This window comes from Perognathus longimembris, chromosome 1, assembly GCF_023159225.1.
Source record: "Perognathus longimembris pacificus isolate PPM17 chromosome 1, ASM2315922v1, whole genome shotgun sequence".
Lineage (NCBI taxonomy): Eukaryota > Metazoa > Chordata > Mammalia > Rodentia > Heteromyidae > Perognathus > Perognathus longimembris.
This window is the reverse complement of record NC_063161.1, coordinates 78,272,651-78,285,037: the sequence shown is the minus strand read 5'-3', so window position 1 is coordinate 78,285,037 and position 12,387 is coordinate 78,272,651. Positions and strand designations below refer to the sequence as shown.

At 49.2% G+C, this 12,387-nt stretch overlaps 1 protein-coding gene across 2 annotated transcripts in view; it reads right to left on the bottom strand.

The window, feature by feature from the left end:
- The window catches only part of Mad1l1 (mitotic arrest deficient 1 like 1), a 305,826-nt gene that overhangs the window by 90,054 nt on the left and 203,385 nt on the right, over nt 1–12,387 (bottom strand). For both annotated transcript variants that reach the window (XM_048330376.1, XM_048330385.1), the window contains one exon: nt 8,486–8,576. In XM_048330376.1, coding sequence (XP_048186333.1) covers nt 8,486–8,576 — 91 coding nt within the window. The remainder of the gene's footprint in view (nt 1–8,485; nt 8,577–12,387) is intronic.

The window sequence follows — 12,387 nt, the reverse complement described above, 5'->3', positions numbered from 1 at the left end:
AGTGCCTCCTTAGGAATATACACGTTACCATGTGCTAGGCTGAGCTGTGCCAACCATCATCATGGTACCTGTGGCATGAGAGCACCACCCTAGGGGAGGATCTGGACTTCAGAAGCTGCACACAGCTCAGGGTCTGCCAGGAGTGGCAGAGCTGGAGGCTGCTGGGGTGGTTTACATGTGCAGGTCCACACTGCTTCTTCTGCCTCCCGTGAGAAAGAGGGAAAAATCCCTCCTCTCCTGTCTGTACTTGGCTTCCTACCTCAGTGCTCCCACAGCTTCAGGCAGTCTGGACAGAGAGGTAGAAGGGACACTTGAGGCCAGCTAGGGCTCAGTTCTGCCAGCTAATAGCCAGGCAGGAGCTCAGGACCCTGATGTTGGTCTTGGGATATCCAGAGCTGAGGATGACCATGATCTCACTGCCAGCTACACACGCAGCCATCCCACTAACCAACCATGCCTGGCATGTGAGGAGGGACTGGACAGAGAGAATCAAGCTCAAACCTACTCCCAGAGCGAACTGTGTCTGTCATCCTCCCACATACCCTATGCCCCTTGCTGACCACGTACTCTTATCATACTTCCTGACCTCAGGGTTTTCAGCAGATGAGAGCTGTTACCAGCCCAGCCAATCACTGGTACCCCAGTTACCTGCAGTTTGCCCAGGATGAGGCTCCCTTTGGAAGGCAATTTACAAGGTGGAGGGAAGACCTATATGTTTGGAAGAGCTGGGTGGCAGCCACTTAGGTTTAGAACCAATTTTCATGACACAGACCCCAGGCCAGGACCCCTCAAAGCTCCCCACCACCACCATGGCAACTCATAAACCCCAGAGAGCAGACTTGTGTTGGTGAGGACTTTGACAAACTCCAAGTGAGGTGGAAAACATGAGGAAATGGGGGCAGTGAGTGGACCTAGCTCTAAGCTCAAACTGGGCTTCTCCACCAGCAGCTCAGGCAGGGCTATGGCAGGCCTTGGGGGCCACATTCTTGGAGGAGGAGGGGATGTGCATCCATGCTTGTGCATGCTGGGCTGTGGCCCAGGCTGCCCCAGAGCTCAGTGAGCCAGGCCCCTGGTTGGCTGGGTAAACTTGCAGAAGCTTTGGTAATCAAGCATCTTCTGCTCATGTGAGCTGCTCCTTAAAGGGAACAAAATGGCTGTCCTAGCCACCTTGCCCACTTCTGGTTACAAGCTGGCAGGACCTAGTGAGGACAGGGCCAAAGAGGGGCAGCTCTGATCCCCACAGCATGGATGCTGGGAGCTGCCCAGGAGCTGCTACACAAAGTGGCTACTTTTTAAATCGTGAAATCCATAGCACATGAAATTTCCATCTGAATCATTTCTAAGTGGACAGTTCAGTGGCTTTAGCATATTCACAAGATGCAGCTGTCACCAGTATCTATCTTCCACAACTTTCTCATTTTCTAAATGAAAACTCTGAATCCACTAAATACTGACCCCGTCTTCTCCCTAGCTCTTGCATCCCCCAGGAGTCCAATGTTCTAGGGAGAGGAATCCTAGAGCCCAGAGTAGTCACTGTGACTGGTTCCTTTATCTTAGCTTTCTGTCCTCAAGGTTCATGCACAATGCAGGATGTGCCGTTTCACTGCTTTTTAAAGCTTCACCTTATGCAGCCACATATCTGCTCACAGCCCCTAGGTCTGCTCTGTGCTTCTGTGAACAGGGTGTATGGTATCTGAGAGTCCTGGTACTTGGGGAGTAGACTTAACCATCTGGCTAAACAAAGGTGCTTTCTGTTATCATTACGACACCCACAGGGGACACCAGGCAGCTCACGAGACATTTCTAGAATGAAGTGATTCGTCTGCAGCACTAGAGCTGGTTCTATCAATTCCAGGGACCCCTTCACTTGAATAGAGCAGTGGGCCCTGGGAGTTCACAGGGCCCCATCCAACGTGCTTCTGGCATGGATAGATAAGGATACCAAGTGCTGCCTGTTGCACAGTGCCCCATGGAGGCTGCTCCTCTCCAACATCCTGCTTCACCTTCCCAGGGAGGACAGCATAGGTGGGTCTTCCTGAGATCAGGCCATCTGTGATGCTGTTTGTCATGCCCTGGCTCTAAGGTGACATGTGATCTGCTGTAAGATAGTCTACACACCTAAAAATGGTAGTTATGGTGATATCTGGCTTTGGCAGTGATGAGCTCCTAACTTCCTCATCTCTCACCTAAAACTTTCTCAAGGACCAAGTGGACATGAGGAAAGGTGCCACTGCAAGTAAGTACAAAATTTCTGAGCACAGTCCTGTGGCCACTGACTGTATACCAAGCTTTCTGGGTCTTGTGTACAGGTAGGTGGAAGTGAGTCAAATGGACTTAAGAGTTGCTGACAGGTATGAGGTGCCAACAGCAGGTCCCTCACAGGACCCTGTGAGCTTGCCAGATGACCTCCATTCCTGACCTAGCTTTGGTATATAAGTGGCTGAATGGCAGTCAGGAGGCCCAAGAGTCACATAGTTGGGACCCAGAGGAACCACAATGAGGAGGGAGGATGAAGCCCTTGCACACTGGCTGCTCCAGCACAAAGAGATAGCCAGTGCCTGAAGGATGATGGCCCAAGGGTCTGAGCTTCCCAGGAGGTGACACCTAGAGATGAGATGGGGCTTAATATGCAGAGCACGCCATTCTTCTCATAAAAAAAAAAATCAAAAGAAATCAGTGCCTGTGGAAATTTCACCACACAAATGCACATCAGCGAACTGGGCTTTTTTTAGCCTTCAGCGTTAATAAACATGAACAGCCTGAGCTCACCTCAGTGGGTCTGGACTTTCTTCCCCTTCCTGAGTGTCTTATTTTACATAAACATCTGCAAGGCAGGCATGGGCGGCAAGGCTGGGTTAAGATTCTGAGCCCAGCTCTGCCCAAGGCTGCTGAGCCCAGCTCCAGTGTAGGGCAGGGCTGAACATGCATCTGTCCTTACTCTGAATGTAAGCCACCACAAAGGAGGCTGCACAGCAACTCCTGGGCCTAGGGTTCATGTGTAAATAGCATACTGTGCAAGGAAAGCTGAAGGGAAGGAAGATCCACTGGTTGTGAAAACAGCAGTAGATAAATTCAAAAACAGCAGTAGATAAATTCACAAACACATCTGTATCATATTCCAATGGGAAACAGAGAGCAAGAGCAGTATTCTGGGGCTGGAGTAGGAACCCGGGGAAGATATGGAGTCTCATCACTTTTCACATAACCCTAGTGAAGACTCCAAATTAGATCAGGTGTGGCCGCTGCCCACACTGACCTCTGCATAACGTCTATAGGTCAGGCACAATGGGGTCACACACAGAGGCTGGGAAGGGTGGATGTGGGTATGGCTGGGGCATATGACAGTGTCAGGAGGGGACCCCACATGGGGGTAGGGGTAGGTAGTGGCTCTGTGGTCTCCACAGACATTCCTGGCTCTTGGGAAAGAAAGAAAGGCTGACTGGAGCTAATACAGATAGGGAATGCCCCAGACACACCTGGGGGACACCCTGAGACCTGACTTTAGGTAGTGCTGTCTAGATGCTGGCTTTGTCACCTCCTTGCTGTGTCACCTGTTTCTTTGACCTTTAATACAGTGGGAATGGTGTTAACCCTTTTTGCAGGACACTGCATGGCATGAGGAGGCTGCCCAGCAGCTCCTGGCCTAGAAGTGGAGCTGGGCTCTCCAATCATCCTCAAGGACTAACCCAGTAGGCTGGTCTTTGAAAATATTTTAGAATTGCATCTGTCATGCCAGCAGCTGAGGGTTCAACAGTGGAAACACCAGGAAGTAAGGGCTTCTGGCAGGTGTGACCAGAGGCTGGTCTCAATCTCTGAGGAAAGGTGCTATAGGCAGGGCTGCAACCTGCAGTGAGGGACCAGTTGGGCTCCTGGAGGGGCTGTTAGGGGCAAGCATGAAGGGGGCAGGAATGCCAACACAAAGAGAGGGTAAAAGGGAGAAGGGGAAGCTGGGAGCTCTAACCCAGTGGCTGTGATGAGACCACACTGCTGCCTGTGACGCAGACATGCAGGGATGTCGCCAGGCATGAGGAACTTTCTGCTTACAGGGAATCCAGCAATTTTCTACCCACTCCGTTTCCAAAAAAGATACTCTTATTTAAATGTCACTGGGCAGCTCGTCTGGACTCTTTGCTGAGCAGTGCTTCAGGTGGGCCCCAGCCTCCACCTGTAGAGGAAGGACAGGGCACTGCTGGGGGTTCCGTCATCCTGACCCCCAGCCTGCATGAATAAGCACCATGATGAGATAACACTGTGGGCAGTGGGGGCGCGGGCTTCAGAATCCCAGAGATGAATTCTGCTAATTACGCGCTTGCCCAAGTCTTTAGAGGAAGCGTACAGATGTTTGCAATTTACTTTCAAATACATCAAGAGAATAAAATGGACTGATGGATGGCAGAGGGATGGGGAGCATGTCAGGAAGCAGCTAGTGAATGTACCAGGCAGAACAGAGGTGGTGGATAAATGGGCCTATGTCTGTATGCTTGAACATGCTCATGAAGAAACTCTGGGGCACCAGGACTGGTGAACATAAGGTGCTAGGAGGGCAGTGGTGCAGTGCCATGGCTGGAGTTGTGCGGTATGCTCCACACGAAGGGAACCTTGCTCATCACATGTCATCACACATCATATGGTGACATATGGGTCACCTGCTGGGGAGTTGGGGGCAAGCGTTCCATCCAGGAGGGCCATTTCGTGGACAAGTTCTCTGTAACAGGACTGTGTGAATCCCTGATCGGCCTTGCTAGCATCTGGCCTCACACCAGGTCTCCATAGTCCCTAGGGATAAACCATCAGAAACACAAACACAGAAACATGGCCCAGATTGCCAGTATATGACAGCAAGGGCCATGGGCTAACTGGGGGGTCACAGAAAAGGTGGTAGCAATATCTTGGCTTGGGGGATATGCAGGGATCTCCTTTCAAACATATCTGCAAAGAGCCTATGGGAAAGGCCCACATGTCCAAGCCCCAAGAGGAGTGTGATGGCCCCAATCAGCCACAGGTGTTAAAGGAGGCCCTATGCACATCTGCTATAAGGAGGAGCACAGGAGGCCCATCAGGGGCATAGGAAGGACATCAGCACTACCAGGACAGGTGGGGGAGGGGTGTGAGGAGAGGCAGGGGCAGTGCACTGCAGACCTCGGGGACAGGGACAAGGACTGCGTCTCTCATGGCCCTGTCCATGCAGCTGCTCCAGTAGCTGTCTAACTGCTGACTGAGGCTTGTAGCTCAGGAACTCTGCAGGCTTTGCCTAATCTCATGATTTGAGAATAATGCCACATGCTCAAACCCATCTGCCTTTAAAAGGGAGGGCTGAGTTGATCTTTCACCCAGCCAGCTACCTGAATACCTCAGTCTCCCAATCATTAATTTCTATGTAGCTCTGACAGCATGGAAGGAGAACTGAGTTTGTCATTAACCTGACGGAGCCTAGTACCTTTTCCCACCCACTAGCTATGCTAGAGATGCACACAGGTCACCTCTGGTCAGTGTGCATATAGCCAACGACCTTTGGGATACCCAGAATGTCACCATAACCAGCCCCCTCATGGGCTCTGACAGTGACCTGTCTACCTGAACACCCAAAAATGCCCACATATCTAGATCCAAGTAGTAACTGGAGATTTGCTTATTTGCCAACCAGCTGTGAACTAATTGCAAAAAATTCTAACTAGTCCAGCTCCCTCTCCAAGCATATGTTCCCAATTAAGTCAAACTGCAGCTGATTTTAATCAATCTTCCTTGAAGCACCAACTTAGAGCCACTCTCCTCCGGAAGGAAGGAATGCGTGGGGGAGCTGCAAAGTGGGAGAGCAGGAGATGCAGTGGACAGAAGAGGAGAGGATGCAGGATTATGAGATGCAGGAGGGCAGGGGACTCAGAGGATGTAGAGGGCAAGGGGTGCAGGAGGACAGAATAGGGATACAGGAAGGTAGGGATGCAGGAGAGGCAGAACTGTAGAGGGAGTGATACAGGAAGACTCACTGAGTGAACTAGATGCTAATCGAGTGTGTCTAGGCCCTAGCAGCTCAGCAGTCTCTTCATCATATCAGACTACACACTGTACAGAGTATCAGGATTCACTGGTGCCATGAGGTGCCATGACCAGGCATCCTGGAGAAGCCACTGTGCCAAACACCCAGAATACATTACACACTTGGTGGCTGTTCCCTGAGTTCCTGAGGTGTCTAGGGTCAGGCAGATATAATGAGGATATATAATGGTTTTGCCTTCAATGATGAAGACAGGAGGTGTGAGGAGACAGACACCAGCATTACTGAACCCTTCATATGGCTCCAAGACTCCCTCATAGGAGTATCGCCACTTTACGCTTACCTAACGGGCCTAAGCCCAGCCAGAGAGGGAAGGCCCCACCAATCCCTGTGTCTGAATCTTCTTCCCACCCACAGCCCATTCCTCTTGGGATGACTGTCAGTCAAGCTCCTCCAGTTCTGAGTCATGGATCTGTGACATGGGGTGAGCAGAACCTATAGTCTCTACAACCATCAGTGCTCAGACAGTTGTTCTTCATACACTGAGTGGTGGGAAGACGAGGGGTCCAGTTCCAACGTCAGAATCAGACGGACACTAGCCCTTACCACTGGTGATCAGTGTCACCCACATGTTACCTGGGCCCTGGGTGAAAACCTGTCACTGTTCTGGACATAACTGTAGCTGGGATGCACAGAGCAGACCCAGCCTGGAGGAGCACAACTGCCTGCAACCAGCATGAGGTCCTTAAGCTGAGGACAGAGACTTAGGAATGAGAGTTGTAGTACCCAGGACATGGCCAGCTGCCAGGCTGCCTACCTGTGGGCCTAGTTCCTCCCTGGCCCCTCAGACCCCTGAGTTCTTGCTAGTGCACTCACATTACAAGTCATATGGGGCAGATAGGATACCAGGTAATGGTGGCAGACATGAGAGATGAAGAGGGGGCAGACTAGGAGTTCAGGGGGAGACTTGCCCACTCCCTCATGGAGATGGCCACTTAGGCCTGAATGGGGCCTTCTATGGAGGCTGGCTGAGCTCCAGTGCTAGCAAGGAGAGAGGAGGAAAGATGGAAGCCCAGGACTCAGGTCAGAGACCTCCTGCTGTGGACTCCAGGTCTAGGAGGAAGGCAAGCTAAAGGGCTGCAAACAACTCTGACCTGAAAATAGGTAGAGAAAGCCAATACCACGGTGAGCTAAGTGCCACAGGGCAGTCTGAGCCTCCCACAGGGGGCCTGTGCAGCCAGCCCCCACTTGGCTCTGGAAAACCTACTTCCAGAGCAAATTTGAACCCCCCACCCACATGACCTCATGCCTCCAAATTGATGAGCATGGTCACCCTGCCATCCTGGGCTGGTCTCTTAGTCAACACACACTTGAAGCATCCAGGCCCACCTGGCCTAGTCCTACATCCTCCTCTTAGCCATACTGTGGGTACTATCAGAGGTTCACTCAGCACTGTGCAGCCACTGCCACATGTTTTCAAGTATGTGCTGAAACCTGGGTAGAAGAGAACAGCTATGGACATAGAACAATGGTACCCAGGCAGAAGCCCAGCCCCGCTGAGAGCTCTGGAGGGTCACAAGATATCTCACTAGTACCCTCTCATTCCAAGTCACATGGGGCAGATAGGACACAGGTGACCAGGCCTGGGGTATGCAAGTGGGAGCACCAGAGCACCCCACCTGCATAGGTCATAGTCCTGACATCCACTGGGAGTTTCTAGGATAGGAAACCCACGGTCTGGAAGCCCAGAAGCATCCTGCAGATGAGCAGTTCTGGTGGGGATATGCTGCACCCCAAGCTGCAAGAAGGCTCAGATCCATCAAGCCAGAGCATAGGCTCTGCCAAGCTAGTTATGCAGAAAGATACTCAGCGCTCCATCCTGATGTGGTGCTGAGCTCTGTGGTGGTGAGGATGTACCGCCAGCAGCCCTCAGCTGAGCACGGTGGCCCAATTATAACAGCACAAGATGACAGGTCCTAGGGCCAGGCACATGATCCAGCTGCAGCTTCAAGCACCTCACTTCATCAAAGTTGTCACCTCTCCTGTCACTGGGATCAGTGATAGGAACGAGATTTGATTGCCTCTAATAGGTGCCAAGATAAAATCAATGGCCTGTCTAGAGACTGGGCATCTCAGACCATGGGTTTCCTGCCCTAGAACCGTGTAAGTCAGGAGGATGAAATGAAAGAGAAAGTTAAGAGAAGTGATGCAGACAGCAGCACAAGATGCCAAGGCAGGTAGCTACTGGTGGTATGGAGGCACACCTCCCAGGGCTCCACATCTATGACCCCAATTTCTGCACACCAGGCATCCAAACCAACAGGCACTGTGTCAGCACAGAAGAGCAGAGAAACCAGGAGTGTGAGGAGGACCCTGGGATGAGGGGCTGGTGATTAGCACAGCCGGTTGTCCTGCCAGACCGTGGGAGCACTCCCAACAGGTACGAGGGAGGGTGCAAGGGAAGGAGCCAGGAGGAGGGGTTAACACGCCTACCTGCAGGGTGCACCTCTCCAGTTGCATCTCTAGCATTTTCTTTTCTTCTTCCAGATTGCTCCGCTCCCGCTCCAGCTCCTCCACCTTCAACCTGTAAGAAGACCAAGGTATGATGGGATGTTACCACAGCCAGGCACCATAAATCTTCTTGATTTTAAGTTCACATCTGTGAGGCTTCAAGAAACTAGGTGATACTGACACCCCTTGCCCCTGCCCTAGACAAAAGGCAGGGCTGGGTGGGGGTCGCCCCCTCTCTCCCTTCTCTCCCCTCTCTTTTCTCTGTTCTCTCTCTCCCTTCTCTCCGGCCATGAGTCATCTTGGCCACAGGCCAGCAGTTCGGTAATAAACTTTCTCTCCTGCCTGAAAAAAAAAAAAAAAAGAAACTAGGTGATACTGAAAATGTACACAATCACAGGGGCAAATAGTGTGCAGCGGACAGCAGCCTGTCAGGAGGAAGAGCTGCTGCCAGCAAGAGTCTCAGCCAACCACAGCTTGACTGGGAATCCACAAGAGCACTTCACAGGAGAAGAAATAAAAATTGCAAAGAAACATATGAGGAAATGTTCAACATCCCTGGCAGTAAAGGAAATGCAAATAAAAACAACCCTGAGATACCACCTCACCCCAGTTAGAATGGCCTATACTCTGAACTCCGGCAACAACAAATGCTGGAGGGGATGTGGGGAAAGAGGAACCCTTCTCCACTGTTGGTGGGAGTGCAAATTAGTACAATCACTTTGGAGAACAGTATGGAGGTTCTTCAAAAAACTCAGCATAGACATACGCTATGACCCAGCCATACCACTCTGAGGCATCTATCCTGAACAACAGGTCTCAGGATATCGTAAAGACATCTGCACATCCATGTTTACTGCTGCACAATTCACAATAGCCAAAATATGGAAACAACCCAGATGCCCCACTACAGATGAATGGATCCAAAAAATGTGGTACCTGTACACAATGGAATACTACATAGCGATTAGAAATGATAAAATAATGGTACTCACAGGGAAATTGGTCAGAGCTCAAACAAATAATGTTGAGCGAGACAAGCCTAGAACACAGAGAACAAAGGGGCATGGTCTCCTTGATATATGACTGTTGGGGGGGGGGGGGGCAGTAGAGACCAGATCTGCAAAATAACAAACTTCTTTTCAAATGGTATTTCCACATGTTTGGGTCAGCAATTTTACATTATGTATCTAAAACCAAATAACTACTAAACAAACATTAAAAGGTCTAGGATAGACCTATCAGTCAATCACAATAGCTCAACAGCTGTGTATACATGATTATGTAAGACGAGGATAAGCAAAACGAACCCCAAGAGAAGGACACAGGAGGATTCTATTGTTATTGTTATGTTTAATGTTCTAGGTGAATTTCCTTTGGTGTAATCTATGTGGTTATTGTATATGATTTTGGTACACTGGATATTGTGTATATTCCTACCTGAACTAGGGAAGGGAAAGAAGAATGAGGGTATAACAGATATGACAAGAAATGTACTCACTGCCTTATTATGTAACTGTACCCCCTTTGCACAACACCTTGTCAATAAAATTTAATTAATATTAAAAAAAAACAACAACAAGAGCAGGACACATGTGAACTGGCCCAGTGCTCCCCTCTAGAGCATGTGACCACTCACCAAGAAAGAAAAAAATGGCGTCAGGAACTCCTTCAAAATGATAAAAACATAGGAAAAATTCCTAGTGTGGGCATATAAGGGAACCCATAAGGGAGGCAGAGAGTTGGTCTAAGATTAGACAGAAATTCAGGTTCAGGGTAGCCTGTGGTCTAGAGGGCAAAATGAAAACTAGCAACTGACACAAGAATGGGCGTGTTCTAGGTCATTGTAAGACATGGTCTGGTTTTATCTTTATTGTTATGTTTAGTCTTATGGTAGAGAACTTACCCATATGGCTTAAAAATTAAAAGACTTGTCCAGGTGCAAAGATAGAAACAGCAGCCATAACACTCAGTGGGTACCAGCAGCACCAGCTCACACAGCTAGACGGGAAACCTGTGCTACAGGTGGGTCTTGGCTCACAGTAATCAGGAATTCTGGATGAGAATGTAAGACAAACTAGCCAATAACAAAAGAAGGACCAAACATCCTAAGAAACTGCACTTATATCTCTGAAAGAAGACCAAGATTGCTACAAATATCAACTTTCCAGAGTCCAAGTGCCAACTTACAATGATTGTCATCCAAACAAAGCTTACGAGGAAAGAAGCAGCCAGAAAATATGGCTCATGGGAAGGACAATAGCCAACCAGTGAAAAACTGCCACAAAGTGTACAGACAAGGACATAAAACATTTACTTAGGCCATTGGAACAAGGAAGAGGAGGAACTACGTGGTCAGATGAAAATCACACAGGATGGATGGGACAGACTGGAAGGGAAAGGTTTCATGTCCTCAAGAGCAGAGCAGTAGGAGCCGCCCTCAACAACACAGAGAGAAGAAAGATTACTTTTTTTTTTTTTTCCAAATGAAAAGAGATGCTCTGGGCAATGAGGGAGAAAACATAAGAAGGTGGAATCATGAAGGAGAGGACTGAGAGGAAGGGCAGGAAAAAAACTACAGGGAGGTTCTGAACTTGGTGGAAAGTAGAAGCTGCAGAACAACAAACCCAACAAGCCGGATGTGAGAAACAGATGACGAACTCCGAGTGTGCAGCGACGAAGTGCTCAGAACCAGGGTTGAAGAAAAAGCATCAGAGCTCAGCATGGTGGTATACACCTGTAATTCTAGTACTTAGGAAGCAGAGTCAGGAGGACCATCAGTTCAAGGCCAACCTGGGCCACATAGCAAGATGGGTAGGAGGAGATGCTACAAAGAATGGGGGCAAGAGAGGGGGGATTGTCATAACAAAATTGGGAGAGCAGACAGAACAATGGTTGGAATGCTGAAAGATAATAAAATTCAACCTCAGTTTGGCATCAGTGGCTCATACCTTTAATCCCACTCAGAGATCTGAGGACCACAGCAAGAAGTCAGCCCTTGTAGAAAAATCTATGAGATTATAATCTCCAATTAACGAACAAAAAGTTGAAAGTAGAGCTGTGGCTCAAGTGATGGAACACTAGTCGAGTGAAAAAGCTCACCCAGCACCCAGGCCTTGAATCCAAGCCCCAGTATGGCACACACATGTAAAAATAAACTTCAAATCCTATACCCAGTGAAAGTATCTTTAAAAGACAATGAAAATAATACGAGATTTTAGATCTACAAAGATTGAAAAATTAATCTCCAGCCAAACCACTGTTCAGAATAAGGGAAGCCCAGGGTAGAGCAGGGCAGAACAACAGGAAGAAGAGAACAAAGAGATGGGACAGTGGAAAACAAAAGTGGTAAGATACACGATCGACTCTAATCGTGTCAGTGATCACACTAAGTGTAAATGTCCCACGCCACCCCAATTAAAATACAGGAAGGCACAGAAAGGCAGGGAGCCTGAGGATAGGCATCAGTGTGGCATACAGCACTGGACACTAAAGACACACAGGGGACCAGACCACAGTGACTGAGCAGTGGCCACAGCAACATAGACGGTAAAAAATATTCAAAGATATTAAGGCATCCAGAAAGAAGAGAAAAAAAGAAGGGGGTAAGCGGAAGGAGGAGAGAAGTTAGCTAGCCAGATGGAGTCACTATACTAACGCTAGACAAAATAGACTTCAATGCAATTAGTTTGTTGCCATCAAAAAAGGGGGCATAATATAAAGATCAATGAGTTCATTCAACAAGAGGATGCCCTACATGCATATGACTCTGACATTAGAACTCCCAAGCACAGGAAGCAGAAGGACAATCTGGAAGGAGATAGATAAGCCCCACTGCCTTGGGGGGAAGGGACACAGAGCCAGCCAGGGCCTGGGATCACTGTACA